Below are 23,145 nucleotides of genomic sequence, written 5' to 3'. Positions count from 1 at the left end.
CGCCCTCCCGCTCGGACTGCGGTACCGGGGGCTGTGGGCACCGGGGAGCCGCCGCCAGCCGTTGCCGCCGCCGCCGCCCGCCTCCCCCCCCACCCCGCTCCCCCCTCTTCCCCGGGGATCCCAACCGCCGCGGGGAGCGGAGCGATGGGCGGGGAGGACGAGATCGTGCGCATCGCCAAGCGGCTGGACAAGATGGTGGCCAAGAAGAGCGCGGTGAGTCCCGGGGCGGGGGCAGCGGCCGGGGCCCCCTTTGTGGTGGGGGGGATCCCTTCTCCCAACCCTCCCTTCAACGCCCCCCGCCTTGTGGTGGGGCTCCCCCCTCAAAGCCCCCCCCTTTGTGGTGGGGGTCCCCTCCCCCAGCCCCTCCTCAACGCCCCCTCTTTTGGGGCGGGGATCCCCCCTCAACGCCCCCCCACACCCTTTGGAGTAGGGGTTCCCTCCCACACCTCCCCTCAACGCCCCCCCCTTTTGGGGCGGGGATCCCCTTCTCCAACGCCCCCCCCCTTTGGGGTGGGGGTCCCAGCCCCCTCTGAACGTCCCCCCATCCCCTTTGGGGTGGCCCCTCCCCATCACTGCTGTGGTGTGGGGAATCTCCCCCTTCCCTATTTCTGATCCAGTAGTGGAGGGGCCTCCTCTCTGGTGCTCCCCATCCCTCCTGCGATGATGTGGGATCCACCCTGTTTCCTTGCATCACCACTGTTGGGGGGCTCTGTCCATATCCCCCCCCTTATGGTGGGGCCCTCCATTTTGGTGGGACCCCTTCACCCCCCAGCCTAGCACCCCAGGGCTCTGCCTGCTCCCTGGCCTCCCCTTCCCTGCTGGCCTGTTTACCCTCCCAGGGGGGCACCCTCAATCCTCCTGCCCTGTCCATTTGGGAGCCCTTGGGAGGGGGATCCTTGTGCATCCCCCCAGCGCTGACCTGTGGCTCTTCGTGTTGTGCCCTCAAGGAAATCCAGTGCTTCTGTATTCACCTCCTGCAGCCCTGTCTCACGCAAGCACCACTTTTGCTCGCTGTCGGGTGGCCCTTGGAGTGTCAAGGATTGGCCTCACTGCTGTCTGACCACTGTGGTTCTCGCAGGGTGTATCGTAACCGGTGCGACTGTGTCCGTGGGGGTGGTGTGCAGGGGCAGAGCAGCCGGTAGCTCTCTGCCTAATGGGATGTGCCAGTTGGTGCTTGCATGATTCTGTTTGTACTTGTACAAGTGCCAAGGCAGCAAGCTAGGTGGCAAGAGATCGTGATGGAGGTAGGCTCTACATCTGTGCTTGGGTGGAGGGAATGGGCCTGTCGGGGTGGGGAGGGCTGTGGGAGGATGTGGGTGAGAAGGGGAAAGATTGGGGGAATGTGGTGTTTGGGCTGTGGGATGCTGGGTGTGCTTGTCTGGCTTCACGTGATCTTTTGGATCCTGGACTGGCGCTGTGGGCTGTGGTTGGGGGTGAGTGCTGGCTCTTTAGTAGCAGTCGTAACAATCCAGGAAAATGTTTGGTAAAAGTCTAGCAACTAGAACCCCCCTAAACATGCAGTACCCAACCACCCCACTTGTAGAGGGGCAGTCCTTCTGGAAAAGGAAATGTATACTCCAAACAAAACATCCCATTAGCACTCATCTTGGTGACTGATACTTTACCAAACAGTGTGTGTGAGGGAAAGTATTCAGAGATGGGAACAGAGACCCTTTCTACAACCTGATTCTGTTATCCTTACCGTTGACCTCAAAAACCATCTTGTCAAGCCTACAGAAAGCCCATCTTGCCGTCCCATAGCCTTCCCTTCGAGCAACACTCTGTGTTGAGGCTAAACTGCAACCTGTTCCCATTGACAGCAGGTTTTTGATGCCAGTGTTTAAACGGGAAAGAAGCAAGTTTGCTGAATTTACTGCCAGGCTTCATAGAGAAAGAGGCAGCTTCTTAAATGAGCTGTCTGCAATGCTTCCTGTTAGTTGGCGTTTTATATGGTACTGAACCATATACGTGTGTTTATTGTGTATCGTCTAATTTGCAAACTCTTCCTACAGGATGATTTCCTGGAGTACCTGCTTGTTGCTCTAATTTGTGTGGATCCCCATTTGTTGCCATTGCCCCAAGTGGCTCCATTTCTTACAACGGACACAGGAATCGGGCCATTTTGTATGTTCAGATTTGTTGTTTATATGTTTGGATTTAATGGACTCAGTCTGTGACTATTGGAGAAATTGAAGGTGTGAAACTTGCCTGGGTGGAAAGTCTCTCATTCTGGGTACAGTAGTGCATGGTTTGTGGTGGAGTGAATTACTTGTGCACATTGAAACCTTTGACTTTGCTTTGATCTGGCTTTCTCAGCCTCTGTCCTGCTGGCAGCTCTGTGGCTCTGGCAGCTGGATTGCTTCTTGTGGTGAGTCGGAAACAGCCTCTCTGCATAGGGAGGAAGGGATCTGAGGACAGACTCTGTCAGTGCAGGCTGCTTCGCATCTCTGCAATTATAGGCTCCGTAGGTCTTGTCCTGCAAATGGGCCTGGAGTGGTTAGTATTTTAAATGAGCTGTTAAATGCGAACACTAGAAGGCCTTGTTTGGCAGAAGGGGGATGGGAGGAAACTGCAGGCTGAGCGGAGACTGGCATATTCCAGGCTGTGGTCTGCTGAGAGCGCTGCTGAAAGCAGACGTTGCCAGTGCTTTGGTCGCTGCTGCTTGTCTCTGAGACTAACGTTTTAAAAATATGTACAGGTTACCTAGTGAGATATTGTTTGGATCTGGGTTCTTGGATGCAGAGTTGGTGCATGGAAACTTCATGAGTTGATGGCTTTGCTGCTGGTATCAGTTCTTGTCTTGAGCGGAGTGATGTATCAGTCAATACAGCTGTAGGAAACAGCTACTTTAAGTTTTACACTGTAGAAAGAAGATGCCTGTAGCTCTGGCTCTGGGCAGTGGTTTTGAGCTTTAGGTGAGTGATTGTGAAGTTCTTGCGCCTCTGCTAAACTGTTTTTGCAAACTTATCAACATCAGTAATCTGGGCCCCCAAAATACTGAGTCTGATAGGATTATTCCTGCAAGGCAAGTGTTGTGCTGAGGAGACAGTTGTGATTCAAGGTGTATCTTTCAGATGTTACAAACATTTAGCTTTCCAGATAAGGGTAACGAGCTAGTGCAACAGTTGTGCCATATGCCAGCACAGATCTGTAGCACTCCCATGCCGTTTTGTTTTGCTTGTTCCAAGATCTCAGGTGCCTCCAGAAGTAAAGGATGTATTGTTTCAGTCTGAAACAACAATCCCAAGAGTAGCTGATTTCCTTGCTGATGTTTTAGGGAAGGTTTGTTGGGTTCTTTGCCCTCTGAATTCAACTTTCTTAATTTATGCCCAATCTGATATATTCCTTTACGAAAAGCGGAGGCACTTTCACTGTTGATTTTCTCCTCTGCAGGATGGTGCAATGGATTTACTGAAAGAACTCAAAAGTATGCCTATGACTCTGGATTTGCTTCAGGTGAGTTGCACAGCTGAAAACTCCATCTGGATGCACCAAAAATGTTGTTTAAATGAACTTAATGGGTTCCCTCTGACTTCTTGCCTCACTCAAAGCCTCAAAATAAACATTGCATCTAGAAAATAGTACTGAACTTTAAGCTTTGGACTCACAATTAAGTGGCTTTGGTGCCTTGGTAACTTTATGCACTCTTGATGAGGCAAGTGTGGGTAACTACTCAAATCCTTTTGTGGATTTCAAAAAGAGGAAAAAGCAGAATAAAGTAGCAAGCGTGAAGGGCCATCATTGGTGTGGTTGTTTAAGTCTTTGTAATGGTGATATTCAGGATGCTCTCTATGGGGAGGTGCGAATAGACTAACAATTCAGAGATTAAGATATGCATCCTGGATTTTTTTCCAAGCTGAGCTTTAATTGTCACTTATAGGTGTGTAGAAGAGGTATTTGTGGGTGATTGAAAGTCAAGCTCATATGATCGGTTTGAGTAAGCCAAAGACTGTCATCTTGCTCTTCCAAAGCTGGAAGGAGATAATCATTCTGCAGGTCCCTGGATATTATACATCTTGGTCATTGCTTTGGCTTATGCTTATTTCTAATTTTGGTCAGTAACAAATAACTAGTCTGTTCCTGAATGATTCATTTGAATGTTCATTTGTAGTCCACCCGCATTGGGATGTCGGTAAATGCACTGAGAAAGCAGAGCACAGATGAAGAAGTGATATCGCTTGCCAAATCACTCATCAAGTCTTGGAAGAAACTTCTAGGTAAGAAAGTAAGCATGTTCCTGTCAGGTTCAACTTGCTAAGTAGCTGACTTCAGCTAGAGGCTGGGTTTCTCAAGAAAACGTATCTATCGATCTAGACAGAATATTTTAGCAGGTCAGCTTTTTCAGATTGCACCCTCTGTCTTCAGAGTTTCATGTCCTACCATGCTTTCCTCTAGATTTAGTTCCTGTTGTCAACCTAACATCTAGCTTTTCCTGGAAAGTGTATTGAAAGCTTCAGGACTGTCTGAACATGTACCTGATCATATAATTAGTAATGTTAGCTGTAGAAACAGTATCTGTACTCTGAACCCTCCACCACATTTTTGTGTGTTGTACAGCATTAAAACAGTGTACGCTGTCAACCTTGTGTAACGGCTTGGAAAGAGAAATGCTGGAATGCATTTTGGATTATGACCTTATTTTAACACCTTTGTAGGCAAATTCACACTGACTTTTTCCTGCTGGGTAGGCTTTCATGGTGATGGACACTGATAAGCAGAAGCTTGTAATTCTGTTTGAAGAATCTTAATGCTGATATAGCACAAACTAACCAACCTCAAAATTACAGATAGCTTACAAATATGGTCTTCAGTGGTTACGTTTGTGTGGTAAAAAAGAATCATTGGCAGTGCTGAGATTGGAAGGGCAGCTATACCTGTGTCCTGCTAACGGGGCAAAGAATGTGTCTCCCAGTCTGTGCTACTGGCAAAGCACCCCAACATGAAATTCAAACATCCTTTATTTTTAAACTGATATCTTGGGTAGCTCTGTGTAAGTGAAATAAGAACAAATATGACATGGTGTTTGTTTCAAGTGAAGTGAGCGGCTGGCTCTAATCTGCACCTCAGAACGCCCCATTTCTTGACAGAATAAATGAGTGTTAGAAGTGCTGTTTTCCTCTCCTGCCTGGGGCTGGCATTTCAACATTGCAGTTGATGCATATTGGCTCAGCTGGGACAGTTTACCTCTTGGGCTGATCTTTTTCTACAGTAAAAATGAAACTTCTCTCCAGAAATGTGCTATTGGCTTTCAGCAGCACTTGGGAAACATGAGAAATTGTATTCCCAGGAGGGCTTGCCCTTACTGGCCCCTAAAATGTCGTTGGCATGAAATACTGCTTTAAAAGTGGTGCTTTGGAGAACTTGATCTAATCTGTACTCTGCAGCCAGGGTCTCTCACAAATAAACCTTTGTGATGAGGCATGTCTTGTGAGGAAGCTTATCTCCTAGGGAGGGAAGGTGATTGCTAGGTGGGGGAAACTTGTTTGAACTCCTTTCTACTCAGAGGCAAGTGAAAGGTCTGAAAGTGCGGAAGGCCCTAAAGGCCTTCTTTCTCCTTATTCTTTTCTGAGAATAACAACTTGCCTTAGGCCAGCTCTGTTCGGTCTCTTGAAGACACTGTTTAATATATGCAAGGTTCTTGTGTAAAGACCAATTCTGAACCCTTTAGCATCCAAGTTTGCTTTTTCTCTTTCCTTTTGAATATAGATGCTTCTGAGGAGAAAAGTGAGGAGAAAAAGAAAAACCTGTCCTTGCCAACATCTTCCTCAAAGGAGACTAACTCAAGAGACCAAAGGTAATGCTTCCCTTTAGCCAAAGATGATACTCTTACATAATTTGAATTTTCTCATGGCATCTTGTGATAATTTTTAATTTTAAGTGTCTGAACCAGGAATTTGGCATACTCAAATGCCTGGTCAGAGACACCAGGAGTCTAGACTTCTTCAGTGACCATCTGTGTGGTGTTCTTAATAAAGAAAAACTGAACTGTAATGCAGAAATAAACGTCTACAAAATACAGTGGCTTTAGTGAGTTTTTTGCTTTTATTCATGACTTATTTCTTGTTTTTCCATTCTTGGTTTTGTGTTGATTTTTTTATTATTATTATTAATAAAACATTCCTCTGGGTATTTTGTGTTGCATTTTTATATTTTTGCTTATTTCTAACTTTGAACTCCTTTAGAATGAAGATTACTTTTGGTCTTTGCAGTCTCAAGTGATGGATGGGAGTGATATTCATACATCACTGTAGTAAAACTTTCATTTCTTTGTCCTCTTCTCAGCAAGTCCCAGCAGAAGTCCTCTTTTCACTCTGGACTGATGTCCACCCATCTAGCAGGTCTGCTGCATGCTTGACCCTTGTCATGCATTGAATGTTGCATCCTGTTTCCACTGTCCGCAGCTACACTTGCTAAGCCATGGAGTGGAAGCAGTGTGATTTAAGGGGAGGGGGCAAATGCAAGTTTAAAAAGCTTTGTCCTAGGCCCTTTCCGGAGGTGAGACTCTTCACAGTCTCCTGGGATCTGAGGCTGAGTATGTCATAGGTTTGACAGTTTCTGAAATTTGCCAGAGGTTTTAGAACATTAATACTATATCCCCTCTGGTTTGTAGACTCTGTCCTTGTTAGTCACCTCTCCTGTCAGTCCACCCATTTCTTTTGTTTGCTCGGACCTGTCTCGAGGCTTGACACTCTGGTGTGAGCCTTCTCACCCCTTGCAGCTCTGCAGAGGGCTGGTGATGGAGAAGGCTACTTATGCTGAGCTAGAGAACTTCAGTTTGTTACTTGCATCTGTGGCTCTCTCACCTTGCATAAAATATGAAAAATACATTTCCAACTAACTGTTGCATTGAATGTATCAAGAAGACCTCACGGCCAGAATTCAGCTTTGTAGTAATGCAGCACAACCCTGGAGCTAGGGCAGTCTAGTTCTGTGTGTGTGACACAGTGGCAGGCTGGTGTGTAACAGTCTTCACTGGGGTAAGAGCAGTAGGATGGAGTCTCCTAGCTGCTGCTTCCTTTTGTGCTGTTGAAAAGAGACAAGGGTGTGAGGCTGAAGAGCAGTCAGTGATAGCTGAGAAGGGTTTGCTTATAAGCTGAGGGAATTGTCCTGACCACTGTCACCTGGCTTGTGATGCTAACACCTTCTCTATATGACAGGTATCTGATCCTTACAGTCTAAAATGCGGACTAATACTCCCTTCCTGAGAGTGTGAACACAGGAAGGAGCTGCAGTAGGACTGATAAGGGTAGAACGGAGCCAGTGACGGGGGTAAGAGCCTTTGTGCATGCCCTTACTGGTAAAGGGGAGGCAGCTTTCCCTGCAGGGTAAGGGCAGAAACCTGAGCGGAAGTATTTGTCTGCTGTTCCTGATGGGGAAGGGAGAAGGCAATTTCCTCCTGAAGCTCACACGAAGGAGGAGTTTGTTGCCTTGCACTTACTGCCTGCTCTCACCAGTAGTAAATGCCTCTGAGTTCATGCTGAGTTTACCTTAAAGCTGTTTGTACATCCATGCCAATGATCATGCTTGGTTGTAAAGGAAGGGGTAAGTATTACAAATGTGGCTGATGCTGCTCAAGCCAGGAAGCAGTATTGCAGTTCAAGGAAAAGGGGAAGCCTCTGATTTAATCTTTGGAAGATGTACCTCAGGGAATGCCAAGCCTAGAGGGAAGGAAGCGTGATACATATCCCTGTGTGGTGGTCGACATTCATGAGTGAAACTAGCTGGATTTGCTTGCACATCTGATTTGATGGCTCAGGCCTGTAGTAATTTCATTCAAAATAGCATGCTGCCCGTAGGTATGGGGCAACCTCCCCACTATTTCATTTCCCTGCTTTAGTAGACACTTTCCATGGTGTAGTGGAGCTTTCTGGCTTGTGCTGCTAACCTCCACTGTGCCTTGAGGATATGCTGCAGTTACTGCTCCCCCCCACCCCCACCTTGATGCTTTCTACATGTATTCAGCCTCCAATATCTTCTAAATGACAAAATGTGTCCTTGGTTTTCTAGGAGAAACAGAAACAAAGGGATTAGTTTAGCACAGATCCAGAGGAGCAGGGTAGCTCCTGGTGTCAGTCTGTTGAACCAGGCTCTCTTTGCAAAGACAAGACTGCTTATTCCCTAGTGGTGCAAAATAAGCTACTAATCTGCCTTGACAAAAAAATAATTTATTAGCAGCAAAGAGTCTTTGGCTTTGCTCTCTAAAGCACAGGCTGTGATGAAGGGAGTCTGATTCATTGCTTGGTGCCTGATTGCCAGTTCAGCTGAGGCTGCTATCAAGGCCTGAAAGAGATCAGTTTGTATTCAGATATTTCAGCCTCTTACTCTGATAGATTTTGGCTGGGGCTTCCTCTTCTGTCAGGAAGAAATATTTGAACAGCTCTTGGCCTGAAACTTGTCTTGCTCTCCGGAGCACAGATGTAGAAATCCTTGCGTAGCGACTAGAGAACTAACACTGCTAGACCTGAAGGCTTCTAGCCAGCCAGTGTAGAGCTGGCACCTGTAAAGTTATATCCTGTGTTACTGTAAACCAAAGCATATTCTGGTGTGCTGTAGTATTGTAGAGCATTAGCGTAGTACCTTTTAGTGGGCTGTGTCTAATGCTTCTCTCTCTCTGGCAGTGTGAGCTTTCTCTTTTCCAGGATTCTCTTAAGCCTTTATTAGGAGTTTTTGGATTTGTGGCCTGAATTCAGCTCTTCTGCCAGTTTCTCTTCCAGTGCAGCCCTGAGTTCTGCTTGTGGTCCTTGGCTGTTGCTTTGCCACCGTTTTCTTCTAGCATTTTTTTTTTTTTAATGTATAAGCTTTTGTTGTCCAGATGGACTTACAAGCTCCTTCTCTTGTTTATCAGGAACAGCATGAACCACAAGGATTTCCTGAAATAAGTCTTCTAGGTGTGTTTGAGGTCTATTTTCCAACTATTCTAATTATAAACTTCTAAAGCCTAATAAATAACTTTCTATACAGTCTTTGGAATGGCTGAAGTCTGTTTCATTTAATTCATGAGTGATCAGTTGTCATCTCAGTGTCTTATAGGGCTCAAATGGAAGGCATGAGGAGATGATTTAACTTGCCTGTGGTTTAATGCTTCAGTCATCTTTTATTCTGCTTTGACTCACCAATCAGGCAACTGTTTTACAGTATTTTGGGGTACCTTGAGCAATAAGATTCCTGGAGCAGACTCCAGGGACTTCTCTTTAGAAATGGGCAAGAAACAGCTTTCCTGTTCAGTGGAAATTTGAGATTTCAAAGCGTTTCCTGTCTTGTAGCTGGACGAAGCCAGGCATGTCGGAGTATTTTTAGTTATTTCAAAATGGCCATTGGCTTAGTGATTAGGGCACTTGGGTGGGACAGGGACTTCTGAGTTCAAATGCCTACCTTGCCTTATTCAGGTCTCTGACTAATTTCTTCCATTCTGTGTGAGTGTTTGAGCTGCTGGGCTGCTGCCTCTTCTGGAGTGAATCTTTCTCACTTCTAAACTTGCATCTCTCTGCTGATGGGAGAAGGGCTTTGAACCTTTGCCTCACCAAATCCCTTCAAGCAGAAGTTCCTCAGTTTTCTTCAGGCTCTTTAAAGATGCTTATTTGAGGCCCCATGTGTGTAGGTGAATATTTCTTTACTCATCACCTAATAGAAATGGGAAACCTATCTATCTTGTCTAGGTTTTTTTCCCTCCCTCCAGGATATAAACATCCAAATATCTAAGTCAATTGCACTCGTGGATAGAACCTTTTTGAAAATCAAATTTTACCTGTGTAAATATTAGTTTAAAAGCCTGGCTTTAAATGTTGATGCTTGATCGTGGCTTTATTTCCTGCATGTTAGGATGCTGGTCAGCTGTGTGCTTTTTTACATTAACTGTCACAAATAAGATGTGATGAAGGTCACTGATGGGAGTTTACAGGTAGTATTTTGCTCTGGGAGACCTTAGTTTTACCATTGCTTGCAAAATGAGACAGAGAACTTAGGAAGTTAAAAGAGCTCTCAAGAAGGCATCATCTGCCACCCCCTTCCTAGGACATCATAAACTCTGTCCAAGCTGTTCCTGACAGATCTTTCTCTAAGCTGCTCTTTAAAAACCCTAAAAAAACCCTTGGAATAAGACATTTCTATAGCTTTGACAGTCTCTCCCAATTCATAACGCTCCTTTGCAATTTGAAACCTATTCTCAACCAAAATCTGTCTTGCTTCAGGTTAAGGCTGTTACTTCATGTTCTGTCTTCAAATATGGAGGATGTTTTCCTACCATCCTCCTTTGCAACAACTTTGTAAGTATTTCAAGACTCGTGTCTTCATAGTCTTCTCTGCTCTAAACCACTCCCAATTCTTTCAGCCTTTTCTTTTGTGCTGGGTCGTGTTTTTTAGGCTTTTTGCCTTTGTCCTTTGGAAAGTCTCATTTTTCCAAACTATTTTGTACAAGAAAAATGTTAGCCTTGATTTTTAGAAGAGTTTTCCTGAGTTGTCTGTGATTTGCCGTATATACCCCCACTGTGCACTATAAAGCGTCTGTAACCTCTGCATAGCTTCTTAGGTACGGGAGTGCTGGTAGCGATTTGTACATCCAAACAGGAGATGCTCACCATCTAATTGGTTATTTGCAAGCTAAGTTGTTTCTTATTTTTTATTATATGTGCAGTGTAAATCCCACTGAATGTTTTTAGTTGTTTGGACACCTTGCTAAATTTGTTCCTTAACAGCTGCATGCAATGCTGACTAGTAGAACTAGCTGGTAACTAAAGTCTTTTTATTCATCCACTGATCAAAGAGAAACACAGTAAACTCACAGTATAATTCATCTATTTCAACTGAGCAAAAAAATCATCTTCCAGCTATGGTTTGACCTGAACAGTTGTGCTGGATGTGCATTGGCGGATGATTCTGAAAAGGGGCACGGCGAGGTTTTGAACTGTGAAAGTCCCATAGTCCTAACGATGGTCTAAGAGCTTTGAGGAACTACAGAGCCAGACTGGATTTGAACTTAACAGTAGCAAAGTGTCCCAGGATCAGTCCCCGAGGTTGTCCGGCTCAGTTCATACAGCAGCAGCTTCACTAGGCTTCCAGCGTAACACTGCTCTTCTGTGGGATAACTAATCCCTTCCAGGACAGTATAGTGGTGGTTCCTGTTCATGAGAGTTTTATTTTCAATGACAATAAAAACTGGCAGTAGCGTCCCAGCTTGATGGTAATTGTCAAGCCACTTGGGTCTTCAAGGAGACATTTCCAGTATGGCACGGGTGAAATATCATGGGTTTCTCTATTTTTTCCTTTTTGTCTGTTATTGCATTAATGTTACCCAGACACTGGCAATAAATGCTGTGCATTTTGTGGCCCAAACACCAAAGCCAGAGCAACCTCTGCTGAAAAGTTTGCTGTTTTGCTGCCTAGATTTAAGAGCTCTATAAAATCATCTGGGAATCATAATAGGCCAAATTTTTCATCTGCAATATTTGTGAGGCTAACTAACTCTCTGTGCAGATGTTAGGCTTTATAAGCAAGATGTCTCAATGCCGTAGTTGTACACCGAGCTGAACTGCCCTGTGAAGTTACTCCTCTGGCATGCGGATCTCACAGTGGTACGTGCAAGCTGAGCCCATGCGGTGCTTCAGCTTGCCTGCATCGTGCGGTAATTGTGCATGCAGGTCTGGGCTGTGATTATGGGCCTTTTGGCTGGCTCCCCCTGGCAAATGGCCTGACTGACGCACAGTCACAACAGACAGATGTTTATGTTCCCTGGCCTGTGCCCACAATTGCTTGCAGGTGGAAAATGAAGTTCTTTTTGCAAGTGAAGCACTATTTATTTGTCCTCTGTCAGCCTGGCACCTGTGTGAACTGCGTGTGGTCATGCAGGGATGCTCTTCTGTGAGATGAGTAATCAAAAGTCTTGTCCAGAGCTATAGGGAAAATAAAAGACCCTCTGATGTGTTATGCTGTGTTTTTAAAAATACCAGAGCTGAAGGAGCCATTTTCTTTCTTTTTCTTAGCATGGAAGCTGCAGGACTGGTTCTTTACAGCTCCTTTTTCTGGAGGGGTTCGTGTAGCATTCTCTGATTTGTGCCCAGCAGGCAGCGTGCTGCACGCCTTGTCAGCTATAGAGAGCTGGAGTGCTTTTTTGTTTAACTGTTCTTCTTCCCCACTGCTGACATCTCGGTAGTGAAGGATGTGAGTTGAGAACCAGCTCAGCACCTGCTGAGATTAACCCTAGTGGTGTCTTCTGCTCCCTTTCTTCGGAGAGTGGTTAAGGATGGAGAATATATTTATCATATCTTGGGGGGTCTCAGTGTTCTGTGAAGTAGGAGAGAAATGGCAAACCATGTATCTGCGCGCTATGATACCAGACCAAGCGAGTGTTGGTGGTCACAGGAAGTTCTGAGCCTGTCTGAGTTACTGACAATGTCCAACGGCTTCATAATATTTTCGGCTGATGTCCAGTGGTCCAGTAGTTGTGATGTGGTTAGCAGGTCTGCTTAATGGATTAAAACATTAGAGTCCACAGGAGAGCTCGTATCTGGACTGATGATGTTGACTGCTGTACTGTGCTGTATGCTGATTTGGGGCATGTATCTTTGCACTGTTTTCCTCTGACTGGTTTTGTATTATAATTAACAGGGTGCTTGGCCACATACCTGCTGATCCCTTCACTGCTCTCAGTGGCCTGAACTGAGACATTCTGACAGGTGAAGTTTCTCTTTTAGCTCCAACAAAAGGCAGGAGCCTCCGAAGACTCCGACCACCCCCAAAATCACCACCTTCCCTCCAGCACCCGTCACCTGCGATGCTGTCCGCAACAAATGCAGAGAAATGTTGACAACTGCTCTACAGGCTGATGGTAAGTAATGGAGGAAACCTCGTGTTGTCTAATGTGCTTCACAGCTCCTGGTGCATCCTGACAGAGAGATCTCCGCATGTAGGTCAGTGCCAAATTAGGCTCCTCTCAGATATGCTCCTCTGGAGCAGCCTCATTGAAGGATTACTGCCATCTAGCTCAGTCCAGCTGCTGGTCACCCCTTTGTTAGGTTTGCTGGCATTGCAGCATTTCCAGACACCTCCATATGAACCTGACTTGAGCTGGGTCCATGGCAATGTGTCAGGCTATGGCTGTTAGGAGTTGTATGTGCAAACAGGAGTGCTCTGCTCTGTTAGCTAAGCCAAGAGGTTTGGTGGAGTTGCCTTTTCAGTACAAAGCAGGAATCATAAGATCAGAAGTTCGATCTGCAGGTGTGCAGGTATTTTCCTCCCTTTCTCGGTCTCAGTCTTGTCTGATTGCTGTATAGTGAAGCTGACATCTCTACTTCCCCTTGGGGCACAAAATGAAGCTGTAATTTAATATATGGGATTTTGTCAGTAATAGAGTTTATGCCAGTCCTGTTCTGCACTGGAGACTCCTCTGTCCATGCAGACCGGAGCCCCTCAAAGACTGTGGTCCTCTGTGGACTGGGCTGGAATTCGTCCCTCCTCACTCAGGTTGTACCATCTGAAATCAGATGCAACTGCAGGTGCTCAGCATCTCTGAAAGCCACATCTTAAATACCTCAAAATACCTCACATGCTTGTATCCAAATTGCAGGTACCTTTGGAAAATTGGGGCTTGTCTAAGCACTGCAGAGCTATATTAATTTGGAGCCAAGGAATGTAGACGACAGATAGAGAGGTTCAGGAAGTCATCATTTCTAGCCTTCCTGTGTATGTGTATATATATGTTGCATTACATACTTTGTGTAACTCTTAGCAAAACCCTTGCTATACGGAGCCTGTGAAATAGTCTCCTCAACTCTGTTGCTCTGCTTAGCTTAGCCCTGCTCTGCTCTACCTGCCCCTGCTTTATGATATGGGTTAACATAACCAGTGTCCAAACTCCTACAGTTACTGTGCTCTGTATCATGCTGTTTAATTGACAAGAAGAGGTGTGTGAAAGAAAAGGTAAGGTGAGATGGAGCACTGAGCTGAGAAGAGAAATGAAGGCTCGACTCCAACACTACATATTTTCAGGCCTTATCAGTTTGTTGATCTGAGTGGAGCTACTGCTCATTGACACCAGTGTCTGCTGAGAATCAATTTCTGGCAGTATATGCTTGACTTCAGCTATACCAGGACTACACTGGATATTGGAAAACTGTATTTATCGGGAGCCAGGTTCTTGTTGGCTTTGGTCCAGTGCAGTCTATCTAGCAGAGAGGCAGAGGGCATAAACTGGCTGGATTTGTCTATTTTTATCACTGCTCTTTTCAAAAGAGTCAAAGGATACCTAGAGCAAAGGCCAAGATGCCATTTGATGTCAGGAGCACGTAAATCAAAATAACAAACTACCTAGATTTGTATCTCAGAAATATGGTTGCCTGGTTGGAAGTAATTGACCTCATGTTCCTCTTGTCTTACAGATGACTATGTTGCCATTGGCGCTGACTGTGAGCACATAGCAGCCCAGATCGAAGAATATATCCTTACTATATGGGGCTTTCTCAAGGGCCTGCATGAGTGGAACCTCCAGGCCATGAAATTAATGAGCTCAGAGGAAAAACGGGACACTCTGCTTTCCTTGTATGAATGTTGTGGTGCAACTCTGCTTGTCGGGGCTCTGGGTCGGGTTCCAGCTCTGCTTGGCTGAGTCCTGAATCACTAAGGAAACACCAGTGTGGTCTTGGGAGCTCAGGGCTGACCCCCTGCTGGTGTGACTGACACAGTTATTTCCTCCCTGTTCGCACCATAATGGACTTTCAAGCCCCAATTTCTCCATCCTGCCAAAATGCTATTTCCTGCTCCCAGCTCTGCTTCCAGGTACATGCAACTTCCCTATGCCTCCCTACTGAGGAGAGTATGCTGACATGGGGCAAAAGCAATGGGGAAGATGGAGCAGTGAGGATCAAGTTGCATGTAGATTTGAGATAAGCCGGGAGATTGCTTGGTATGGGAGCTATGGGATGGGAGGTGCAGCTGGATTCTGTTAGTGGAGGGTCGTGTGGCTGCCTTGCTGAGAAAAAGATCAGGTAGAGGAACCCGAACATAACTGAAAGTAAAGATTATTTCCAGCACAGGGAAAAGCCCAGAAGGATTGAAAGCCCCTGGACTCTGGGACTGCATAAACCTGTTCTCAAATCCAGTGTTAACCTCCTAGAACAGACACTGTCTTTGGATCCCAGCACTCTCCTCTGTGTCCTGGCAGCAGTAACACTCCCTGCTGTAAGTGAATGGTGTTGAAAGTGCTTGGAGTTCTCTGGGTTGATTGCAAGCTCCTTGACTGCCATGCACGCATATACCAAGATATCAAGAACACTGACATGAAGTACAAAAACCGAGTGAGGAGCCGCATCTCGAATCTGAAGGACTCCAAAAATCCTGAGCTGAAAAAGAACGTGCTGTGTGGGGCAATTACCCCTGAGCAGATCGCGGTGATGACCTCAGAGGTGAGGAAGCCAGAGCAGGGTTCGTTTCTTGTAGGGGCTGTGTCATGTGGATTAGCTTGAAGCCAGAAGTTGATCTGCTGACAGGGCTGCACATCTCTTGAGGTGCAGCTCAGCAGCTGCTGCCAGAGTGCATGGGGAGGAAGTTAGCAATGGGATTTTCAATGTGGAGAGTAGTCTTTTGGGACTTTAGATCATGGAAGGGGGCTAGATATCAACCAATAACCAGAAACGAAAGGCTTTCTGGCTTATTACCTATCCGTTAAGCCATCCTGCCCTGTTGTTTCTTTCCCCTGCAGTGGGTGTGGTGGTAAAACTGCACAGATGTGATTTTATTGCTTTTTTGAAAGGAAATGGCCAGTAACGAGCTGAAAGAAATCAGGAAAGCCATGACGAAAGAAGCAATTCGGGAGCATCAGATGGCCAAGACGGGAGGGACGCAGACTGACCTCTTCACCTGTGGGAAATGCAAGAAGAAGAACTGCACCTACACTCAGGTTAGTCTTCTGGCTCCTACAGCCCCCACACCACTGACCTCTGCACAGGACATGATCTGTCGTGGTCCTGAGCTCCTACTGCTGTGTGTCAGGCCCTGCAGCATGGGACAAATTTTGCCACCGATGGGGAGAAGCTTTTTGCACATTCAGGCTTTCTAAAACATGGTGTTGATGATTTTGTACACATCTCTCCCTTGAAGCTTACAGAAATTATTTTGCCCATTTGTGCAAATGCTGATTTGCATCTGGAAGAGCAGGAGTTATGCATCACCAGCCAGCAAGGAAGCTTTCAGGAGTTTATATGTGGTGGTCCTGCTTGCTGAGCAGCTTGAGAGAGCTTCGCACTGAAAGCAGGTGCTGGGAAGATCTTAGAGAAGTGTAGATTTGGGAAAGAAAGAGGAGTAGGTAATGCAGAGAAGAGAGACTGCAGAGACCAAGGCAGGCACGTCGGTGGTATTAAAAGTGCAAATTAAGAACGTAGACAAGCTGCAGCTGGACAAATCCTGACTTATTTAAAATCAAACAACATATAACAGATGGAACATTATAATAAAGAATGAACAAAGCCATAGTGTGAGCAGTCAGAGGGCACTTGTTCTCCTTGATGGACAGCTACTAGAAACCTCATGCATTGCCAGTGCTTTTTGGTTCCCGTGTCCACTCCAGGCATCTGGAGATAAATGTGCCTTTGCTCTGAGTCAGATTTTTAGAATGTGTAGATACCCCGAAATGCAACAGCAACCACACTTTTGCTCTGCTACATTTGCTGAGTGGGTACATACAAACTGTGCGTGCAAGCGCTGAGTGAAATCCCTTAACATGCTTGGTTGTAACGTGCAAGAACAGATGTGAGCCAGGCAGCTGACCAGGGGTTTTCCTTTGGCTGAGCAGCAGTCTCGCATCCCAAAGGCTGGCTCAGGCGAGAGGCCTCGCTCTGCGAGCACGTCCCAGTAAGTCAGCCAGAAGTACTGACTGAACCGTCTGTCTCGGTTGCATCAGCTGCCTGTGGGACCCTAGCTTCCCTTGAAGTGGACTGGAGTCTGACCGCCTCGTATTGGAGCAGGTCAGGACAGGATCTTCTAAATGTAAATATCAAAAAGTTTTCTGTATTTTTGTTAGTTTTCCAATGAAAAGACAGTCACCAAATGTTGTCTGGTGACTGAGATGTTCTAACTTTCAAGTAGATGAACTGATGTTTATGAAAACATTCAGAGCTAAGCAGTAACAATGAGTGAGAATTACAGAATTTAGCTATCCAGCATGCTTGCAAAACATGCTTAATTTGCATCCTGCAAATACTGTGACTCTGCACATTTGGTAATTACATACATAGATCACCATAATTACCCCTCAGCATAGTTCTGCTGCCTGATTTATGCAGGGAGTGCCAGTATTTTCAGTGTAAACCCGGTGCCTTGTAGTATTTAAATGCCATGAAAATCTGATTTTTAGCAATGTGTGTCTGGCAAGAGCCGATCAGAGGCAGCAGTCACATCTGGGTTAAATATCAGAGCTCCTTAATGACTCAAACACAAAACAGACTAGAAATGTGCAGAACCTGGTAACCCAGACTGTGTTCCTGTGAGGCTGGGATGTAGGACTGGTATGTGGAAGGGAATGGCTTGAGTGCTTTTTTACGCGTTGCTGTTGGAACACATGCTTGATGGGCTGAGAGTTTTGTAGTCTCAGAGCTGACTGCATCCAGTCCCTGGGAATAGTGTGGAGAGGGACCAGCTGTGGGTATGTGCACCTCCAGAGCTACCCCAAGGAACGGGCAGCAAAAGGGGTGAGGAGGGACCGCTCTGCTGCTCCAGCGCCCATCACTCAGGGGGTGTCAGGCTAGAGAGGGGTCCTTAGATGGAGTCTCCTTGAATAGCAGCCACTGAACACTGGTGGCACCATCTGCTTGCTGCTGCCATTGTCACAACCAGAAAGGACAGGCTGTCTTCTGAGCAGGCTAACCCTGTGTGAGCTGGAGCTGGTCTGGTGCTCGTGGAAGGCTCTGGAGTAGGCAAGGGGATCTCTTGCAGCAGTGTAATTTCCTTGGGGTGCTCCTGGCATGGGGAGCAATTTCTCTGCTGTAGGTGGATGTGCAGGTGCCGCTCGTGTGTACATTTTTGTGCCTGGTGAGGTAGCCCTCCAGTCTCTAACCGTGGCCTTTCGGTACTGGAAAGTTGGGCTGCTCTAGTGTGTACCCACTGGTCACTGGGCGTGCTGGCAGGCAGCTGTTGACGGCAGTTATCTAATATGTTGTTCATGCTTAAATGATCTAAACAAACATTTTCAATAGAACGTGAAGCCTGGCTTAGCTACGGAATTGGAAAGTCTCCTAGGAGTGTGAGACCATATATATATAGGTGTATATTTGTGTGTAAAACAATAATCAGATTCATTTTACATGTAGGCTCCTTTTGCCCTCCCAGGCCTTGGTTGCTCAATGATTTCTGACAGTGACCAGATGGCCAGCAAGGATCCCTGGTGGCTAAATGCACAAGGAGCTCCCGCCATGAGGCCACGTGTGATGCTTAGCTCTCATTTCCCTTGTGTCCTCCTGCAGGTGCAGACCCGCAGCTCTGATGAGCCCATGACCACCTTCGTCGTGTGCAACGAGTGTGGGAATCGCTGGAAGGTAGCACACCAAGGATATTACTGGCACTGAGGGGTGTTAGGGTAGCTGCACCCACGACACTGCAGATGCTTAGCTGCTGTCCTCAGAGGTGCTTGCCAAACACTGACTGGCTCTAGCAAGTGATCTTTCCTCCCAGCACAGAGGCAAGAGCTCCTGGGTTCATCCCATCTCTGCAGACCAGCTGGGGTCATGTCTCACTTTCTCATTCCCTGTCTCCCTCCTCACATCCCCTGTTCTGTCATGACCAACTTCACAGTGCTTTCCGTGCTCCCTGTGCCCCTCCAAGAGATGGTGGTGATGACAACATTTAGGATTTTAAAACTGCTCTTTTATGCTGTGCGCAGAACTCGGATGTGAGCAGAAATCTCACTACCCGTTAACGGTGAGCAGAAAAGGCACCACTACAAAGTGCCAGCGCCACAGCTGAGAGATTCAAAGGGGAGCTCCGTTTAGCCCCTGCTCCAGGGGCCGAGCCCTGCCTCTGCAAAGTCCCCAAGCCCTTGCCAGCTTGAGAAACAAGATCATCACCTGGATCCCTATCTTCTCCTAGGCGACAAGCGCATGAGCTGCAACTCCCCTTGGCAGTGAGGTTTTCTAATCAGGGTTTAAACTCCCTTCTCTTGCAGTTCTGCTGATATGTGCCATGGCCCAAGAGCGGCAGCCAAACGCAGATCAGAACGCAACCTCCATACTCCAGCTCCCACGGCAATTGTGTATTGTATCCCAAGTGAGTTTGCATTGTGTCACGCACTGAGAGCGCAGCCACAGGGAGGCCTGCCTCTCTGCTTGGGCCTAAGTGGAGAGCCACAGTTGTGGGTTGGCAGTTTAGCAGGAGAGCTCACTAAACACACTTAGTCGTTATTTTCTCATCTAAGCGAGTATGGTAATTTTTTCTTCAAAACTAATATTAAACATTTTTGTCAGTTTCTGACTTTTATTTGAACTGTGTGCGTACAGCACTTTGCATTTGCGACACATGAGAGCTTGATGGACAGTCAATGTCCAGATGGATGAGAACTGGACAGTGCTTGGACCACCAGATGGCAAGAAGCTGCTTGTAGGTATACCCTCAGCGCATGAAGGCTTGCTTTTAATCAACTCATGAGCCTCAAAACACTTGGCCAAATCCTGGAGTGGCTGGGTGGGCAGTTCTAGCTTTACTCAACTGGCTGGAGGAGACCTGTTGGTGAAACACAACTTTTGGGGCACAAAATAGATGATGCTCTCGGGCTCAGTTGGGTATCAGTAGCATTCAGTTGACTTTGTGGCAGCATGATTTAGTTATTTGGAGCTGGATTCCTCGTGTGTGATACATAACTTGTGATCTCGTGCCTTTAAATGCCAACAGCACAGGCTGCTGCAAAGATGAGATCAAGGATGTGTTATCCAGGATGTAACAGACTAGAAACAGGGTGACACCAGTCACCAAAAAACCAAATGGTTGTTACTGTGGGGCAGGAAAGAGAGTGCTAGGCACAGAGCCAGGTGAGGTGAGCGTTTCCTAGGGCTCCCTCCCTCCGTGGAAGGAGTCCCCTGTAGCTGAGGGCCCCCTTAGCACCTTGTTAGGGACAGGGAAAGTCAGGGCTGTGCCCTCACGGGGTGGGGGGACCCAGCAGCCTGTTGCTGTTCCTGCTGGCTGAGCTGCTCACCTTGCTGAAGGCTGCTCCCTGTGACCAGCTGCTCCTGATTGCCACCATCCAGGGAACCTGGGAACAATTAATCTTGATTTAGCGAGAAACCATCAATAAAGCAGGTGGAGGGAATTCATTGGTGGGTGAGGGTGTTAAAAAGAAGCCCCAGACAGTTTCCTGGTTTTGTGAGCTCTGCTCCTAGCCAGGCTGCTGAAAGGCAGGCTGAGTTTTTGGAGGGGGTTGCTGAAGAAGCTCAGAGAGAGGGTGGGGGGCAATGCTGCAAATACAGGAAACTTTCCAGAGGTCCTGAGCTGGAAGAAACAGGGATTACAGAGATCAGTGGGGGCTGTTAGCACTTAGCTCTGCAGATGGATGAGGTCTGAAGCGAGCCTGTAGCTAGTGCTTGGAAGGGGGGAGATGAGGAAGAAGGGAGCTAGTTACAAAGCAAGCCTCAGGTGCCAAGTCTCAAAACGTGACCTTGTGGGGCTCCTGCAGGATCAGACTGCTAGTGTGGGGGTAACTAGAACCTGGCAGGGAACTCTTTCTTTCCTCACAGCAGCTTTCAATCTGATACTCTTATGATCTCTCCTCTCCTCTCTTCTGTTCTGAGATCCCTAGCTCTTAACTGGGCGTGCTGCACAGTATTCAAGGGACCCCAGTAAAGCATCTGAGTTTGCGGCAGCTCTGGAGCAGTCCTCTGCACTTCAGTACAGGAGCATTTGCAGTTGCATCATCTATTGCATTGCTCCCCTGCTCCACAGTGAAAAACAAGTATTTCCACTGGCTTTTCAGCATGCCAAGCAGCAGACGTTCATCGGCGATCTTTGTGATGTTTAGAGAGGAGTAAGCAGCCACATTAAAGCAAGGGCAAACACGTTCACAGCCCCTTTGAGGGCTGTGTTCCTCTCGAGGCAGTGATCCCAGAAGGATCCTTTGCTCGGGGCTTTCACTTTAAAGGGGTGCAGCCAACTCTCTCAAGAAGGAAAAGATTCAGAGATGCCGACAACTCATTAAGTCTCACGAGTGTGGCAGGTGATGGGATTATTCAAGCAGCCTACGGAAGGAATAGCGTCCTCACAGTAACTCTTAAAAAGAGCTTCAGGATCTAAACCCAAAGCTGGCCAAGGCACTCTGGCTTGTGTGCTGTGAACAGGAGCCAGCTAATTAACAAGTAGCTGTTGCCTTCCTCCTTGTATTGCTGTAAGGGGGGGCTGAGCCTGGGTGCAATCAGCTGGCAATCCCGAATTACATGTGGAGGAGAGATTCATAAATGGAGAAGGAGCTTCTCAAAGGCTAGGGAAATGTATCTTGCCTCGTGGCGTTTTACTGTGCCTTTTTCTTTCGCTTCTGAGATAATACCAACTACACACCTATGGGAGACAGGGAGGGGAAACGTATTAGACACAAAGGTGGCTCAGAAATAAAGATTCAGTTATAAGATATTTAGAAGCGCTAGGATTGCGAGCAAAGGACAAACTGGATAATCTGGTGGTAGCGGGGCCCCAGCTGGGCTGAGACCTCCGTGGTGTGGAGACAAGGTCCTGTTGCTTAACCGTGAAAATGGTCTGGACATATTTCCTTTACTGGCAGAAAAAACCCAAAACTCAGACCTGAAAAACCTTCCCAGCAGAGGATCCGGATGCTGCCAGGCTGTTACGGTGCTAGCGCTCGCTGCAGGGTCACGGCTCTGCCTTGGGTCTCGCAGCCGTCGGCGCTAGTTTGGCTGAGTCCTGTTAGTGGCTGTCACAGCCCCGTCACTTACGATACAGGTAGCGGGAGAGCCCTGAGCAGCAGGGCAGTTTCTTTGCTGCTTTGATATCTGCTTAACAAGAAATGCTGCCCTGGTTTTTAAACAGCTGCTCAGAGCCGGGCTTGGGCTGCTTGCTGCAGCGGCTTGGGCAAAGGGAGTCGGGAGGCCGAGATCAACTAGCGCTTTGGTGACAAACAAATAATAAAAATACCGACATTCCTAAATAAATGAACTATCTCTGGTCTCTCTCAAAAATACATTTTTTTCAAATTGTATTTCCAGCTTGGCAAACAAAACTAAACTTACTGACATGAATATCCACGCAATCGCACCACTAGGAAGGAAGGAAACAAAAAAAAAAAAACCAAAACCAGGAGGAGAATGTTTGTTTGTTTAAAAAAATCTTCAGTAAGAAGAACCAGTGCTCCTTTTTTTTTTTTTTCCTCTCTCTTTTTGAAAGGGATGGAGAGAAGAGGGGAAGAAAAGGAAAAGGGGGATCAGCATGAAACCAGGGGCTGGTTTTGGTCAAACAGAGAAGGTGAAGACTCTCCTCGCTGTTCTCCTCCGCGCGGGACTCGCGCGGGATCCCGGCCGGCACGGTGCAGGCCGTGTGTGCGTGTGTGTGTGTGTGTGTGTGTGTGTGCGCCCAGCCGTGCCGTGCCGTGCCGTGCCGTGCCGCTGGCTTCGGTTCAGAGCGGAGGGCAGGGGCTGCTGGCAGCAACGTTCTCCTTCTGGGAGCCGGGGCTCCGGTAAACAATTCCTCATGCCGTACAAAAATACACAAATACTATATATCTTCCCTGTGACATTTCCCATCCCGCGTGGAGCCCGGCCTGGCTGCGGCTCCGTGCTCCAAGCCAAGCACCTCCGGAGGGAAGAGGGCACCCCCCCCCCCCATATTTATTCCTGCCAATGGGCATCGCTTTGGGGCGTCCTGGGGGTCCGCGAGTTCCTGCCAGGGGGTGAACGATAACCGCGTGGATGGTTTTTCCCCTCCCTGCTCCGAGTTGCTGGCCCGGGGCAGCTGGATGCGGGGTATCCGGGGGGACACGGGCGGTGGGAGCGGGGCACCGGCTGGGGAAGGGGGGGGGGCGGCTCCGGGGCTCCCCGTGAGCTGGCACCGGACCTCGTCCTCTCCCGGCCCCGCTCCCGGCAGCTTCCCGGCTGCATCGGTGCAAAGAGGCTCCCGTCGGAGGGAGCGTCGGGTCCGAGCCGCCGGGAGGGCGAAGGGGCCGTTTCAAGCAGACGG

General features: G+C 47.4%; 1 protein-coding gene across 8 annotated transcripts; it reads left to right on the top strand.

Moving 5' to 3' along the window:
- On the top strand, positions 1-19,458 carry TCEA2 (transcription elongation factor A2). 8 transcript variants are annotated; one of them, XM_026074396.1, is made up of 11 exons: positions 125-213; positions 948-1,093; positions 2,013-2,124; positions 3,394-3,456; positions 4,112-4,217; positions 5,707-5,794; positions 12,687-12,820; positions 14,370-14,426; positions 15,238-15,392; positions 15,740-15,886; positions 18,444-19,133. In XM_026074396.1, the coding sequence occupies exons 4-11, from the start codon at positions 3,403-3,405 to the stop codon at positions 18,543-18,545; spliced, it is 843 nt and encodes a 280-aa protein (XP_025930181.1). In that variant the 5' UTR covers positions 125-213; positions 948-1,093; positions 2,013-2,124; positions 3,394-3,402; the 3' UTR covers positions 18,546-19,133. The 8 variants fall into 8 exon arrangements, with proteins under 8 accessions (XP_025930014.1, XP_025929846.1, XP_025930181.1 ...); XM_026074312.1 differs by having other exon boundaries at positions 948-1,244; XM_026074229.1 differs by lacking the exons at positions 948-1,093; positions 2,013-2,124 and adding an exon at positions 19,142-19,458 and having other exon boundaries at positions 1-213; positions 18,444-18,515.
- Positions 19,459-23,145: the final 3,687 nt, after the last annotated feature.

The sequence above is a fragment of the Apteryx rowi genome, unplaced genomic scaffold, assembly GCF_003343035.1.
Source record: "Apteryx rowi isolate R43461 unplaced genomic scaffold, aptRow1 scaffold_0, whole genome shotgun sequence".
NCBI classification, from domain to species: Eukaryota; Metazoa; Chordata; class Aves; order Apterygiformes; family Apterygidae; genus Apteryx; species Apteryx rowi.
The sequence above is the reverse complement of the archived record's forward strand: the minus strand, read 5'-3'. Positions and strand labels throughout refer to the sequence as shown.